Here is a 17,477-nt window from a genome sequence, read left to right on the forward strand (position 1 = left end):
AGGAAAGGGCTTGGTCTAACCCATGTCTTGTAATGCATGATTTCTAATCTTAGCTTTACAACCAGCTCAAACATAGTAGCAAAGACAGATAAAAATACTCCCATTCTGAAGTATGCCACAAATCCCAGAATATGAGAAGAGTCCTCCTTTATAAGCAGGGTTATCATCTTTGGTCTTCAAGTGGCCATAATATAAATCGAATTGAAATATATGATTAAAAATTACAGACTCTCTGAAAAACCAGCTGAACCATGTAGCTACTTTTTAAGCCGGCCACTGTCAGGCCCTTGTAGCCTAAAGATCTAGCTTATTCCTGAAAAGAACAAGTTCCATGCTTAGTGGAGATGCCATAAAAATATTTTTTTTAAAACCTACCAGCACTAGTAAAAATCTAATAACAAGAGAGATCTTGAATTATGCTCAACAGAGTTCAAATTTATTTGGCTGGTAAGATCATTAGCAGCTGATCTCTATAGAGTTTTGAAATTATACTGAAAGGATTAATATACAAAGGACTATTTCTTTCTAGATTAAACTGCAATTGGCTGCTCTTTTACAATCAAGAATCCAGCTGACTACAGTATATAAAGTCAGAAAGTATTTGGAAATTGGAATGGTTTTGTTTTAGTTTGTTTAGCACTGTAAGTGCAAATACCCATAGATTGGCCTGTTTATACCATACTTTTAGTTATAAACCATGGATAATGTATCCCATGGCTGAGTTCACACAACCTGCTAAGAAAATAGATGAATTCTAGCATGGCTTAGCATAAGTAAACTTGACTCATTGGTTCCAAGTTTTGTGGCATGTCTATTGTGTACTATGTCGTGTATGTAAACATTCCTTAAGGATTTTAGTACAGGTGCTGATATAATTTCTGCCACTGCTGATTTTGCAGAGATAAGAATCTAAAAGCTATTACTTATATATCTGTGTAGAGTCAGCACAGAGAAAAACAGCTAACGTAAAATATATTCTGTGTATGTGAACAGTAGAAAGCAAACACCTTTCTCATGGTTTTAAGTTGTCTTTCACTCCCCCAAAAAGATAGATTCAAAAAATTTGCTAAGACTATTTTAGTACAAACTCTTTGGGATTGAAAGTCCCAGAATTCCCAGCATTTAGTCATGCAGACTGGGAATTCTGGGCATTGACGTCTCAAGTCCCTGGGATATCAAGTTAAACAACGGTACCACAACCATTTCTTTCCCTGAACTACAAAGCCTTCAACCAGATTTCCCCAATGCTTTTATCTGCTGTGCTACAGTGCTAGTGGTATTTATGTGAATGCATAAGTTCTTTTTAAAGTATGATGCAATTTATGAGATTACTTTGGGGGTGGGGAGAGGGAAATGTTTATCACACAACTTTCTCATCAGAGAGGCTGAGTCTAACCATACCTGTTTGACTGCATGTAAGATCCCTGGGTATTTACAGCAGGGTGTCCAACCTTGACAACTTTTAAGACTTGTGGACTTCAACTCACAGAATTCCTCAGCCAGCATGGTTGGCTACGGCATTCTGGGAGTTAAAGTCCATAGGTGTAGACACTTCAGCATTCTGGGAGTTAAAGTGCCAAGGTTGGACACTCCTGATTTGCAGGGACTGTGGGCTACACGTGAATGTTTCTGTATTCAACAAAACAAATATTTTCAACATGGATACAGCTTACTCTAGAAAAAAGGCATTTCTCTGGCAAACATCCATTTTTTAAAAAATTTGTACCTTTTGCCACAGTAACTGAAATTAGTTCAAATATTAGTTTAGAACTTTTAAATACATTCTTTACTTAGATATATAATCGGCATTTACTCTGTAAAGTAAGCCTGAACCATTGTCCTCCATTTTATAGATGGGCAAACTGAGGTCAAAAGCATAGCAAAGCCAAAGTTCAAAGACTTCTTGAACTATAGCAACTATGCCACATTAGCTTGGGAAAAAAAATGGCAGCTATTGCCTCCATATTCTCTTTATGAATTTTCCTAAATCTTTCTCTCCTGCTGAAAAGTGCTCTGCTTTGCTTCTGCAGCACATTGGTTATTTTCTTCCAGTGGAAGCTGTCGGGATTCTCCCTTTGCTAAAGAGGTGTGGAAATCTCATTTTAGAAAAATATGATCCAATATTCATAACAATACTTTGAAAACACGGGCCAGTCTGCTTTGAGTCATGTTGTGACGATCCTGGTTTTTTCCCCCTTCCTTTTTATTCTGCCCAGCTGCTGTCAGGTTGAGAAATAACCAGCTCTTCACCTTCATGACTCATCTGCAGATTATCAGTGAAGCTTCAAATGTTCCCTGGTGCTGTCAGACTTCCATCAACAAGGACCTGGAGGCGAGAATGGCGTGCATGGGGTAATGGAAAAAGGAAGGAACACGGAAGTTGGCAGGAAGACTTAAAGGTCATGAAACTGCACTGGCTTTGGAAGAAGGCAGGTTAGGAACAAGTTAGGGCTGCAACCTTCGTATCTATGACATACAAGTTAGACTGGCTTCTCCAGTCACGTCCCTCTCGATGCGCTGAGTACTAAAAACACCAATTCAAAGCCTGTTTGGTTAAAAATACAAGCTATAAGTTCAGCCCGCCGTATAGCAGCAGGGCAGATTTTAATGCACTTATAGGTAGTCCTTGACTTGTGACCAACTTTTCCATTTGCTAAGCAAGGTGATTATTGAGATGTGCCCCATTTTACCATTTTTGCCAAGGTTAAGCAAATCGCTCCCGTTGTTAAATGATTTGTGGTTGTTAAGCAGCTCTGGCTTCCCCCCATTGATTTTGCTTGTTAAAAGCCAGCTGGGAATGTCGCCAGTGGTGATGGTCTGACACTGGGATAGTGCAACCTTCATTAAATCCATGACACCCGAATTTTAATCGGGTGGCCATGAGGATGCTACAATGGTCATAAGTTTGAGAACCGGTCATAACTCACTTTTTTTCAGTGCTGTTTTAATTTCGAATAGTCACTTCACGAATGATTGTAAATCAATGACTAACGGTATTTTACCCCACAACAATCCAAATGGATCGATGGGAGGGTGACTGGTCTAAAATTATCCAGTAAGCGGCTTAATTGAAGGAGGATTTGAATCTGAATTCTCCCCAATCCAGTTCCAGCACCTTAACTGCTAAATTGGCTCTTTTCCAACCAAAGCCCCCTCCCCCCACCCCAAATGTACTGTAGATATAAAAACACCCCATTTCTGTTAGAGAAAGGCTGGCGCAGTGCAGAGGGAAACCCCTTCAGCCCACATCACTTTCAGATTGAAAAAAGCTGAACAAGCTCTCTGAAGTCCAGTTTTTGTATTGGTGGATTTTCCTCAGTCCTTCTGAGAAGCTACGAGTAGAGCATTCTATGGTGATGATGCTCGCCGATTTTTTACAAAGATGCATTTTCGCAAAATAAATTATATTAAGCCTACTAGATATTTAGCATGTTTGTTGGGTGTGCTTATTAAAAAATGAAAACAGGCTAAATTGCCATAGCATGACGCTGTAGGAACTGGAACTGTAAATTATATTCAGAGCTGAATGAAAGGATGGAGGCCATGCAGCAGCCTCTTAAAAGAGCTATTTCCAATCACGGCAGCCGGTCTCGACTTACAGTCAGACTCTAGTTCTGCAGACGGTAGCTTTACTGGACTTTATCAGCGGTGCAAAAGTTTAGAGGGTTTTGCTCAGGAAGAGCTTGCTGGAGAAGTGAGTACCTTTTGCAAGGTCACAGATCTTCTCAACTGACCATGGACTCGCACAAGGAGCCCACTTCAAATACAGAAATGATACCCACAGAAGAGCATACCTGTAGCTCAGGGCTGAACTGTGGAGTCCTTGCTACTCCGAGTTTGGTTGTTGCATGGATGTTACCTAGTTGGGTAATGAAATGTTTGCAACAAACAACCAAACTCGGAGAGCACAAGGGCTCTATAGAAATGTTACATCACCAGTGGAAGGCACATCAGTGCTGTTAAATAATTTGGCTCTGGGCCTGGCCAATTTGCACTTCTCATAACTTTCATCATATCAAACTTAGCAAAGCAGCCAAAACAAAGAAACAAACAGTAATGTACCTTCCTCTCTGGCCTCTACTAAAAGGACTTTCTGTGAGGTGACACATATGTCAAAAGCCTGAACAAAGCAAAAATTATATTCAGGTTCAGGAAATTATTAAAAGCAGAATTGTTTAAGGAGCCTTTGATTCATAGATGTCACCATATATTTTTACTGCATTTAAGTGATCTGTGGTTGAACTGCTTATTGTTATGCAATTGTTCTTTAGACGATTTGATGATTTGCTAATAATTTCTTAATGCAATGGGCAAAAAATTGAATAAATGTTCTTTTTGTACAAAATATTATTTTTATCAGAGTAGACAACAAAGACATGATTACAGTATTAGGAAAAGCTTACAATAAAAAGGGGGAAAAAAAAGAACAGCTTAACCCTCAGTCCAAACCCCATTTGCTTCATTCCTTTTAAGTCGACTCAGGAAATATATCCTTAGCATCAGTCAGGAAAATAATATTATCTGAAAGCACAAAGAAGAAGAGACACAATTATTACACACACATACATATATATCTGGATTTCGTCAGCAGTTTAACTTCCTTTTTTCAGATTTATCTTTTCCATCTTGCCTTACAGACTATTTGTACAGGCAGTCCTCGACTTAACAACAGTTCATTTCGTGACCGAAATTACAAGGGCACTGAAAAAAAAATGAATTATGACCATTTTTCATGCTTATGACCATTGCAACATCCCCATGGTCATGGGATCAAAATTCAGACACTTGGCAACTGATTCATATTTATGATGGCTGCAATGTCCTGGGGTCATGCGATTACTTTTTGCGACCTTCTGACAAGCAAAGTCAATGGGGAAGCCAGATTCACTTAACAACCCTGTCACTAACTTAACTGCATTACTTCACTTAACAATCGTGATAAAAAGGGACATAAAACGCGGCAAAGCTCACTTAACAACTGCCTCACTTAGCAAAAGAAATTTTTGATCATAAGTCGAGGACTATCTATACCTGATATTGGAATTTTTTACATGCACCTTATCAACTTGCTGTGTCTAGTCAGCCATCCAATTCAGGCTCAAAGTACATTACATATTCTACATACAATACTAACTACAGGTGTTTGGAAGTTACAAAATAAGAACAATCCTGAATTGATCAGCATGCAGTATAAGCCCTGCAAGCTGCATTGTTATTATAAAATCCGTTAAGTGAAACTATCTTCTGGCAACTATTACAATTTTTTGCAGTGAGGATCATTCGCTGCTTAGAGATATCTAGTAGGCTGGTTACTATAAGCCATCTGAGCGCCAGTGAAATAATAGTAATCATAGGATTAGAAGTCCCAACTTCAAGCACCTGCTCCACCATTAAACTCATGGGGACCTTCTCTTGTCCATCAGTCTTTGAACAGAGACTTAAAAGAACCCATGGAGATTTTTGTTGAAGGGAGAAAGTGTACACCATCTTATGTTCTTTAAAAAAAAATAAAGATGTAGTACAAAATACTTGTAGCTCGGGTTTTAGATTTTAACAGTGGTTTGCTCTCCGAGCTTGCCATTTAGTTTCCAAACATTTCGTTACCAGGCTAGGTAACATCATCAGGGCAACTTGGTAGAAATGTCTTGTTCTATTCCTGTTTAGCTTATATATGTCTTGGGTGCTGGTGTGGTCATCGACCACACACACATGAATTTACTGAAGCCTGGTGTTCTATAAAAGGGACAATTAACAAGCATATTGATTTAGATCCAGTATATAAACACTTAAGAAATTGGACCATTTGAACGACCAATCAACAACGGAACCAATCAGCTCCCCAGCAGTTGAAAATAATGACAGTCACGCAATAACTGACCACACCAGCACACAAGACATATATAAGCTAAAGAGGAACAGAACAAGATATTTCTACCAAAGTCCCACTTATTGATGTTACCTAGCATGGTAACGAAACGCTCAGAAATTAAATGGCAAGCTCAGAAAGCACTGAGAAACCACTACGAAAATAGAGATGTAGTCTTCTTCAAGTCAAGCTCACTGTTAAATGTGTGTGTCCAAATATGTGTTGTCTCTGGACAACAGTGTGGAAATATTTGTCATTTCCCTTTTCCAGAATGTTTACTCAGTCTAGCCCAGGATTTCCAAAACTCCATGTTAATATTGCTACAAACTACGAGCTCTAGAACAATACAATGCTTTTCTTCATTCTTAATTCCCCCCATTTGTCAAAGAGCAAAAGAACTTGACCACAACATTACATCATTAGGAAAAGGTGGTCCATAAAAGAGTATCACCATTCTGTCATTTTTGGACTTGAAGAGACATAATTTCATGGAGTTGACTGTGAAAATGGCAGAGCTTATAGAAATGGCTAAATTGATTTGTTTGGAAAAAGAAAGAACAATGACTTTACACAAAGGACCAGAAATCCTTTATGGACTTTTCACTGAGAGTGGATAAAAATGAACTGTTGATTTCTGGATTTATTGATTAAAAAGAGTTCTATATGGGAAGAAGGGAATTATGTTAATATGGTAGGGTAGAAATAGGATTAACTATGCAATTGCTACAAAGAAAGTTGGATGTCACTTTTTAAAATATTTTTCCTGATTCACTTTCTCTTCTATTTTTCTATTTTCCCTGCATATTCTTCTCTTTTTACTGTTTTTTTATCTTTTTTTGTAACTTTTAACTTTGTAAGAATATTCAATAAAAATTACATTGGAAAAAAGGGATGTACTTTTCCTCATTTTTTAAACCTCTCCTTCCTTCCTTCTCTTGCTTTTAAAGTTTCTCTTGTAATACTAAACCCAGCAGAGAGAAAATGTAGTAAGTTAAAAGGAATCAATGGCCCAGGCAGACATTCAATATTTCCTGGTACATGTCTGCATCTGAACTTTCAGCCAAGCTTACTTTCCCTTACAAAGCAAACCTGTTCATTCTGTGCGAGAAGATAGAAAGTGGCCAACGCTGTCAGTTCTCAAGCAAACAATCTTGCCTGTCTTGTGTTTTTGGCTTCCACCTCCATAGTCTCCAACACAGCATGGTAGGGGAGGATGAGGGCTGTAATTTAAGCCATCTGACAAGGAACATTGCATTGAGAACTTTGTGCTCCTACAGACTTTTTTTTAAAGAAGAGCATCCAAGAGAGACATCTAGTGGAAGAAATAGGAATTTAAGTATGGCCTAATAATCTGTAAATTTAGGAGAATCCCTCGGGGAAGCAATGTAGGAGTCTATGCAGCAACACCCATCTTCACTTTTAGCACTTGCAGTTCAAAACATTTTACCTGCAATGACAGTTGTGGCTTGCCGCCTCACATTGTTTTTATCTATATATTCGCCATAATCTATTTTTCCCTCCACGTAGATCCGAGCACTGTCAAGAACCAAACATACAAATAATCGCATATTAATTGCAGCCCTCAATTTTTACTTTTTTGTTTTTTCCCTGTATTTTTTCATATTCCACCTTTATTATTTTTACAAATAAACTCAAGGACACACAATACTCCTCCCTCCCTATTTTCCTCGTAAGAAGAAGACTGTGAACTGGATTCGGTTGAGAGCATGCAATCAGCCGAAAGTCACCCAACTGCCTTTCATGACTAAGGTGGGACTTGAACTCGCAGTCTTCCTCTTTCTAGACCAGTGGTTCTCAACCTGTGGATCGGGACCCCATTTGGGGTCGAACGACCATTTCACGGGGGTTGCCAAACAACGCAGTCCGCCATTTTTCCCCCCCTTTTCCTTAGCTGTGCTACTCCCTTTTATTCTATTGGCTTTTGAAAGCCAATAGAATAGACTCTCTTGAATAGAGTCTAATTCTATTGGCTTTCAAAAGCCAATAGGAAGTGTCCAGGCTGTCTCTGCCCTGCTGAGCCTGCCAAAAGTCCCATTCTGCAAACGGTGCTGCACCAGTTGAGTAGGCCTCGACTTACGACCGGTTGAGTAGTTCTCGACTTACGACCGGTTGGGGGTCACAGCATTAAAAAGGTTGAGAACCACTGTTCTAGACTGATGCCTTAGCCACTAGACCAGGGGTAGGCAACCTTGGCTCTTTTATGACTCGTGGACTTCAACTCCCAGAATTCCTGAGCCTACCCCTGCACTAGACCAAACTGGCCCTTTATTATAATTAAGGACCAGAATCTCACTTGAAAGTAAACATTAAAATTTACAAAATAAAAGAATATAAACAATAACAAAAAAACAGTTGGTTACAACAGGTTTTACATACAATAAAAAATGACTAATTCAAAGAAATTGAATTATACTGGGTGACTACCAGCAATGGTACTTAACACAAATTTAAATGACTTAGACATTTAATTTAATTGGGGAAACAAAATGTACTGTAGGTGTGCATTTCTATAAAATGGGCAACACAACTATGTATGGCTCATATTTTCAACTACAGTTAACAATGAACAGTCTTAAAATAAGTGATTTTCCTTCAAGGACAGTTGTTGAGTAGATTTTGAAATATGTTAGGGTTAGCACTCTCTAAATTTGGGAATATTTGATTTAAAATCTCTTGCTGAACTAAGTAAGTTTCAAATCTTGTAAAAGTTTTGCCTTCATCTTTAATTGAAAAATTACTTCCTTGTAATTAAATCAGTATTTAATGCTCCCATCAGTGCATGCTTCTTATATGTTAATTATGTGAATTACAGAAGATCAGAGAAGAGGATTTTAATTATTATTGCCAAGGCTGTGTTTGGCAAAAGGAATTGCCAAAATAATCCTATCCGGCTGACTACAAACCATATGCCCCTCTTGGCATCCACTTTGTTTCCTTTCCTTTTTTCTCAGGGATATTTTTTAAAAAATGAAACTGTGAAGAGCTGTAGCCGAATTTTTCCTCTTAACACCAGTCTCAGTAAGGAAAAAAGCTTTGCTCTATGAAATTTCAGCAAAAAAATGCATCTCTCATAAGCTAACTGTTCATTTTTGCCCCAGACAATTGGTAAATCTGGTTCTAGCAGTACCAAGGACCAGAGTACGATAAAAGCAGCACAAGCAAAATAAATCAGATACAGCCACTCTGAGTCTATTATTGTGAAGGTGATCAGACTTTGAACAAAGACCAGCTTCTCCCAGACAGCATTAGGCAAGATTAGGCAAATAATTAGACATGATTTATGAACCTGGAGGACTAGAAATAAACTCTTATTTGAATGAAACATGTTGGAAAGTTCACCCAACAACATCTCAGTTCAACTTACCCCTTCTTCACAAACCGATAAGCTAAGTCTCTCAGCCCCGGCCTGAACACTGAGACCCTGTGCCATGTGGTCTTCTGTGTAACATCGTCTAGGCCATATATAAGACACAAAAAAGATTTTCAGCAACATCCAGAGATTTTGAGTATTGACTATAGCAGAGATGGGCAACCCAGACCCCAGTTTGCAGCTTTTGGTGGCATGATTATTCAGTTTTCAAGATCTTAAGCCTGCCTTGCAATCTGGCTGTCCTCAAGAATGGCACACATTTGGTCTCACACAACCAGAGGCATTGCTATAATATCAATGACATCAGTACAATACATGGAGTAGCTGTGAGTGGGTCCTTTTGTATCTAGGAGTTTATCATCTTTGGATGAGATTACACTAGCCCAGACAGACCTGATGCATTAAATTAGAGGTCCTCTTGGATTCACAGCTCCTGCTCAAAGAGCAAGTTGCAGCTGTAGTCTGGAAGGCCTTAGCCCAGTGGTGGTGAATCTATGGTACGGGTGCCAGAGGCGGCACTCAGAGCCCTCTCTGTGGATATTTATTTATTTAATTTTATTTATATGCCGCCCAATCCCAAAGGACTCAGGGCGGCGTACAAAATTAAAACAATCATCTAACAATAATACAATAAAATAATACAATCATGCCGCATGTCCGATCATATCCCCCCCCCAGGGACATCAGCCCCAGGCCTGCCGGAACAGGAGAGTTTTAACGGTACACGTGCCGTTGGCCCAGTCTTGCCTCCCGCTGTGACCCCCTCACCAGCAGCCCCCCTGGAGAGTTGCCCCTGAGCGTGGCCCACGCGGACCAGCGCAGCCAAGGACATGGCAGCCAGGCAGTGTAGACAAGACTCTGCCTCATGCCCCATCGCGCAGTTGATGCTGCGGGACGCGGGTAGAGGGCGTGGCCACCATGGCGCTGGTGGGCTGCCTGGGCGATCTGCAGTGGGCCCTGGAGGCAGTGAGTAACCCTGCGGGCAGGTGGGGTGGGGGTGGAGCAGGGGTGGGGCAGAAGGTGGAGTGGGGGCAGGGCCAGTTTTTGGGCACTCGGTCTCTAAAAGGTTCGCCATCACTTCCTTAGCCCAACTCCGGGTTGTGTGCCAGTTACCCCACCTTCCTGGATAGGAGGGTCTCTGAGCAGTCACTTATGCCCTGATTATCTCCCAACTGAATTACTACAATGCAATCTACATGGGGCTACCCTTGAAAAGTGTCCGTAAGCTTCAACTGTTGCATAATGCAGCTGCATGAGCCATACTGGATGCCCAATGAAAGGTACATATAACACCTTTGCTCTGTGAACAGCACTGAGTGCCAGTTTGCTTCTGGATCCAATTCAAGGTGTTGGTCATCATCTATAAAGCCTGACATGGCATAAGGCCAGGTTACCTATGGAACTGGCTGTGCTGCATCACATCAGTCTGCCCCATTGATTCAAGCAGGGTATGTTGCAGACCCCTTCAGTCAAAGAATTTTGACTAGCGGGGTCTAGGAAAAGAGCGTTCTCTGCCACTGCCCTTCCACTGAGGCAAGGTCCCTAATCCCTTGGCCTTCCAACAAAGGGGTCAAAATTTGCAAGGCTGTGTGGCCTTGTGTGGGGAATACAGAGGCCCACCCAACTTTGGGGCTAGCTGACCCCATTAGAACCCCCCTCCACACCTGTATTAACAATTGCTAACTCCCCATCTTGGAATGTTTGACCTTTTTAAATTTGATTTTATTGGCTTTCCTAATTAGTTTCCCAGAAGTAAATAGTGGCAGTGACTCAGTTCACCAAAACTGCACTTTATGATCTTTCAGTAAGTGAGCTGCAGGAAAAATAATATTTTTTGCCTAAATAATATTTTTAGTAAATCTAAGGACCTCCTAGTTTAAAAATAAATTATTAGGACAAGTAAATTATTAGTGCAAGAATACTATGTAAATACATTTAGGCACAATCAGGAGCAGCTTTATCAGTTAGTTGCTAGGACAAGACTCCAAGATTTCAAAAACCATTAGCAGGTGATGGAGGAAGAGAAGTTGTTAAAAATGAACTTCAAAAGTTAAGAACTGAAAGCTTGTGATTATATATAATTTTGAACCCAAGAATATAGGAGAAATCCCATTTGGAGAGCTTTCCAAAATGGCAAGGTATTAAATTATCCCTAGAGGAAGAAAAGAATACATTTTCCTTATTTTCTTGCTACAATGGCCCCAGGGGACACCAATTTACAGATTAGTGAATGTATGTCTGTGTATGTGAATATAGGAAATAAGAGAGCATAGATGCATGCATATTATTGCTGACATCACAACACAGCATACAGTCTCAAAAGACTGAGCCCATACATAATTCAGTTTAATGCCAAAATGGTTGACAAGCTATTGCTACACACACTTACCTCCTTGAATCACCTCAGTGTCTCCCGATCGCCACATCTCATTGGTAGCTAGGCTGAAAATTGTGACAGGATTTTTTCCTTCCATTTGTCTCATGACAGGATCCTGTCCTACTCGACCAAGCAGTTGGATACGATTTAAAGCTAAACAAAACATCAACACCAGATGGTAAAGAAGAATGCATAAAAGTTGCATTGCAACCACATGACCTAAGAAGCCAGGCCCCATTCTTTGTCCCTTGAGAAGCTACTTACATCTTTCTAGAGTTGTTGAGACCTCAGATTCATGTCTTACAAACTGGCGCATCACCTAAAGAAAGAAAATTCATAGAGTAGCCATTCCAATTGCCAACATCATTCCATGGAGTAGTGTTCACTCAACAGGTTCTCTCAACTACATTTAGACTGGTTCCCATGCAGCACAGCCACTCTGACATTGAGAGTCTCCATCCCACTATATGGGGGAAGGCTGCAAAATAACTTTCCCTGAATGAACCTTACACAACTGGAAAAAATGGGCAGGTGAAGGGGAAAATACACAATCATGTTGCTGTTTTATATAGGTGATCACTGTCACCTTATCACATATTAGCAGCAGTCATCCATGCTAATATATTTACTAGTACAAAAAAGGGGGGATTAATCCAAGATCCTGAGCAGGGTTCTCATATTTTAGCAATGAGCTTATGAAATGTCAAGAGAGGCAAATGTCTGCTTTAGGTAGCTAGATTGGAAAACAGAAGCCACATTGCCTTTCAAATTAAAAGCCCTTATTCAGGAAATAAGAGTAACCTCTTCAGTCAACAGTCAGAGGCTACCCAATTTCAGAAGGCAGGCAAATTACAGGTTTTTTTTAAATAAATGGACATTTAAAATCTTGCAGAATACATGCACAGTAGAGGAAAATCATTGGATAGGTTGTAACCAATGTTAAGCCATAGTTTAATTTCACCTCTTTGTTGAAGAATCCAACATAGGCTTTCTTCACTCATAATACCGAGCCATAAACTAGGACAGTGATGGCGAACCTTTTAGAGACCGAGTGCCCAAAAACTGGCCCTGCCCCCGCTCCATCCCCTGCCTCACCCCCACCCCGCCTGCCCAAAGGGCCACTCACCACCTCCAGGGCCCACCGCAGATCGCCCCGGCAGCCCAGCAGCGTCATGGTGGCCACACCCTTTGCCCGTGCCCCGCAGCATCAACTGTGCACAATGGGGCGTGAAGCCAGATTCTTGTCTACGCTGCCTGGCTGCCATGTTCTTGGCTGCACTGCACTGATCCGCATGGGCCACATTCAGGGGCGAGTCTCCTCCAGGGGGGCTGTGGTGAGGAGGAGGTCATGGGGGGAGGCAAGGCTGGGGCAATGGAGTGTGTGCCCACAGAGAGGGCTCTGAGTGCCGCCTCTGGCACCCGTGCCATAGGTTCACCACCACTGAACTAGGACCTACAAATCACAGTGATTAGGTTCATGCACTATTCTAAGCCATCAAGTAACTAAACAAACCACATTTTGTGAACCTGATCTCTGGCAAGATCTGTCTATTGGTCTGAATTTTATTCCAGAGGAACATATATAGCTCCTCTCTTTTCTTATTCAAACTTTTCTTCTTCCTTCATTTCTGAACCAGTTTATTTCTAATTTAGTTCTTCTAGTTGTTGCACTGGCTCCTGGTTTAGTTTATGAAGTTTATGCCTCCAAGTTTATTCCCTCATTATTGCCATTAGTGACTGCTTTTTCTCATCTTCATCCCTACTATCACCTACTAGGTTTCATGTTAGCAGCTATTACTACTGCTTTTTCTCAAATTACTATTTACTTACTATACTACTTCTCTGGGCCAGAAGAGAATGAGTTAATGAGTAAGATGCAAATTCATTTTTTACAAGTTTGGTTCTCATACATTAAAAAATGCTTTTAAAAAAAATTCAGATCTATAGATAATCAGGAGGATGACCTTTAGGGAAATAGGTAAGAACTGTTATATAAGCAAAGAGTCCTGGAAAAGAATATTAAGAGGGCACTGAAGCAGACTCTTCCCCGATTCTCAGGGATGTAATACACCGAGGCTTATAAGACTCTGTTACAATACACCAATATTTTTTCAAACTTGGAAACTTTAAGTTGTGTAGACTTCAACTCCAAGAATTTCCCAGCCAGAATGAGTTGAAGCCCGCACATCTTAAAGTTGTAAAGTTTTAAAAACATGTATAAACTAAAACTATTGTGTTCCAGTCATCCTGTGGAGAAAAATCTCCTGATAAGCATTTCCTTGAATGACTGACATCTAATCTCTTTCTCACCACCACCCCCCAATGTACTAAAGCCTCTGCAAATCCATTCAGCCAATATACTATTTAAAGATGATAGGGGAGGCAGTCCAACACATAAAGCCCAATGATCCTAAGATATAAACAATACATAGTTTTCATAAAAGCTATGAAATCACAAAATAGATACCTGAAATAGTGGTCTGTGGAACATTGTTGCTGTTTCATTTGTTGGTTACTTTTGGAAATGTTCTGAAAGACAAAGCAAGTATTAAAACAATCCATTTCCAATTAACAATTTAATGTTGGGAGCAAGCAAAGATGAGAATGGATCATTAATTCATATTCCACAACCTCAAATCCTACTGCTGTGTTATATCATTACCCCTATCATGTTCTATCAATGCTTCAATCAACATTGTCCAGGGAGTTAGAAGTAAACTGAAGAAAAAATGCAGTTCCTTCAACTTTCTTCTGCTAACCTAGGACTGGACTTACATAAGTCTCCAGTAATGAACTTGATTCAAAAATACTTGGTAGAATACTGTTTATTTATTACAGCAGTATCCTGTGCAGCTGGGCTTCATAGCCCAGCTTTCATTTCTATATCTCCTTTTTTTAAAAAACATACTCAACACAAAAATAGAACACAAGGGAAAAGAAACAAGAAGTGGGGGAAAAAGAGTGCCTCACCAAGAAACATACATCAATCCAATTCAATATAATTGAGGTGGGCAAAGAGTTAAGAATTAATTTAACATCAATCATTAGCTGAGCTCATGCATTGCTCCAAGCCATACTATGATTTGTTTTGCATGACCAAACACCTTTAGCAACAAACTAAAGTATAATTCATGTTTTATAACTCACATAAGTTATGTTACAGTCCAATCATGGGCAAATAAACCAGAAGTCATGTAGTACAGCATATATTTTTGGCTTGTTCCAAAATTGATATGCCCTCAAATATATACTACAGAAAATTACAAAGTTATATCTTATTAAAAAATTCATTTCGAGGACCAACATCAGAATTAATAATATAGTCTCCTTACAGACGCGTCTATGTATATATCTGATCGCTAGGAGGGGGGAAAGACTTGATGGCACACAATCAATCAAAGATTGGATTGGATAAAGATTAACTCAAAAAGTAGATCCCCGTGCAAGAGCGAAGTCTGCCGAAAAGTATCTAGTCTACGATGATTCCTCCTTTGCACCAAGAAGACCACGGCAGAGATTTCCAATTGAGCTGGAGTCTTTTGATGGGGAGGGGCTGCAGCCCCATTCACTACCGAGCAAAGCCAGGAGACTTGCGAAATCAAGCGAAGCTTAAACGAAAGCAAACTTGTAGGGCTCAGGGAAACTGGCTTCCCATTAAATACTCAGGAAATTAAAACCTTGGCTCTGGTGCGCTTCGGTGGAATTAATGCCCACATGTTTGTAGGAGAGGAGAAAAAGAAACAGCGAAACCTCCCGGCGGTGGATTCTTTTCCCTCGTAACCACGTGGTCTATTCTATGCCCTTGTCCCCCCATCCCCGGATACCTTCTACCAGCATGCTGGCTGGGCACGATAGGCTTTATAATCCGACATATCAAGACGGTACCCCATTTGGGGGCGATTATATTTGTACCTACTCGAGAAGCTTGTTTGCATCCGCTGGAGACAAGCCCTATCATATGATCGGGATGCTGGATTAGGAAAATGCAAGCAGTATTAGTAAGAAATCGCCCTCTTCCTTCCCGCCGCTCACTTAGAAACGATTGTCTTGCTCAGGTTTTACTCACTTACTTGCTTTCCAGCAGACGCCAGCAAATACTTCGGCCCGCCGAGCACGCACACGAAAATCCTTACGTGACTTCCAGGCGCTTCCTGTATTACGTTTACCCAATGGGAAGGCGGTTCGCCATAGAGATGCCATGGCATAGAAGGGCCTTGGACCGTAGAAAAGCGAGATCACCGGCGGCTTCCCTTTCCACCGGAAGTTCAATTTGTGACCCGCCTTTTTTTTTTTTTTAACCGTTGCCGAGTTTAACTCTCTTATTCAGCAGCGCGTGTTGCGAGGGAAGGTGCTGGTGGTGTTAAAGAGATCCTTTTCTCTCGCGAAAAGCGGTTCTTCCTTATGAAGGTTTTGGTTCTTTCGGATTTAGTTCCCCGTGTAATTGAGAATGAGAGTAGTATAGGTGTTTCCATTTGTATGTGGTTTCTTTGGCTTTATTTATTTAAAACATAAGTTCTTCCACACGTGTTAACATCATTCATGGGCTGGCAGTAAATTGCAGCCAACAATAAACCAAAATGAAATGTGCTTTGGCAGATACTGTACAGCCTCTCTTAAGTCCCTGGATATTAACACCATCTCTTGGGAACTTTTGGCGCACGATCAACCAACATGGCACACCTTGGTGTATCAGGGTTGCTAGACATGAACATAGAAGGACAATCTTGGCACAAGAGAAATGAGCACTCCCCAAAGCCAGAGCTGTAAATGCTGAAGTAACAGTGTCTATATTTCTTTGTTCAGTATGCGGCAGAGCATTCCATGCTAACATCAGTCTTATCAGCCACCTATGGACACATCGTTGATGGCCCATAATCCACAAGATGTCAAGGTCCTCATTGAAATTGATGGACGAACAACAATGGATGAACAACAATGCAGACGACATGAACCAAACTCTTAACATCTTATATAGAAGGGGCTTTTGAGTTTAACCTCAAAGTTAATTGTTTCCAGTTTTTGATTGCTCCAGGGTGTTAAGTAGGATTGCTTTCTAGTAAAGTTCTAACAGAACTTGTAAGGCCACACGTCTTTACCCAGATTTTGGCATAGCTCCACTACCAGAACAATTTCAGTACTATATTCTAAAATCCAATTTTAAAAAGTCCATATAATCAGTACAATTCAGATGTGTCTGAAGTTGCAAAGCCATTACATTCTAGATCACCTAAGAAATAGAAATTGAGCTATAATTATATAAACCTATTTCGAGGATTGTTTGTAACTACCTTTCCAAATATCTGCTGGGAGGCATTTTTCACCCTACTTAACCATAGAGCAATCTAGCCTAACATTTAATCAGTCATAAAAGGCAGACATACATCTTACTTCTCCAAACAGGCACATTTTCAAAAAAAAAAAAAAAAAAAATCCCATTTCAATCATTTGAAAGCTTTATCCCATATTGAGTTCTTAAAAAATAGTGAAATACTGTCAGGCACAAACAACCAGAGCTACTTGCAAATAGATAAATTATATTGCACAGTAAACAATTTTATTGACTTCTACCCATGTTTCAGAAATCTCCCCAGACTGCTTGCTTTTTCCTGAGAATGACTAGCTAAGGTTTCATGGGTCTTGGGAGAGGTCAAGCTTATGTCATTTGCAGTTACACAATGATTTCAAGCTGTATCTTTGTTTAACCCTTCCTTCCAGCCTAGCTGGCTGTTTCCCAACATCAACAAATGATTATCACATAGGCAAAAAGATACACATATTTACATGTGAGTGGAATTACTACACCCACTTTTCATTTAGTGACTTTGATTAGTGACCATTCACAA

General features: G+C 40.2%; 1 protein-coding gene across 3 annotated transcripts; it reads right to left on the minus strand.

The window, feature by feature from the left end:
• Positions 1–4,332: 4,332 nt before the first annotated feature.
• On the minus strand, positions 4,333–15,810 carry SSBP1 (single stranded DNA binding protein 1). 3 transcript variants are annotated; one of them, XM_039344781.1, is made up of 7 exons: positions 15,705–15,810; positions 14,102–14,163; positions 11,899–11,953; positions 11,647–11,787; positions 9,252–9,339; positions 7,314–7,402; positions 4,333–4,521 (listed from the first exon to the last, which is right to left on the minus strand). In XM_039344781.1, exons 2-7 carry the CDS (start codon positions 14,123–14,125, stop codon positions 4,469–4,471), a joined length of 450 nt encoding a protein of 149 aa, XP_039200715.1. In that variant the 5' UTR covers positions 14,126–14,163; positions 15,705–15,810; the 3' UTR covers positions 4,333–4,468. The 3 variants fall into 3 exon arrangements, with proteins under 3 accessions (XP_039200715.1, XP_039200716.1, XP_039200717.1); XM_039344782.1 differs by having other exon boundaries at positions 15,701–15,758; XM_039344783.1 differs by lacking the exon at positions 15,705–15,810 and adding an exon at positions 15,551–15,647.
• Positions 15,811–17,477: the final 1,667 nt, after the last annotated feature.

The sequence above is a fragment of the Crotalus tigris genome, unplaced genomic scaffold, assembly GCF_016545835.1.
Source record: "Crotalus tigris isolate CLP2741 ecotype Arizona unplaced genomic scaffold, ASM1654583v1 scf7180000017937.1871474, whole genome shotgun sequence".
NCBI classification, from domain to species: Eukaryota; Metazoa; Chordata; class Lepidosauria; order Squamata; family Viperidae; genus Crotalus; species Crotalus tigris.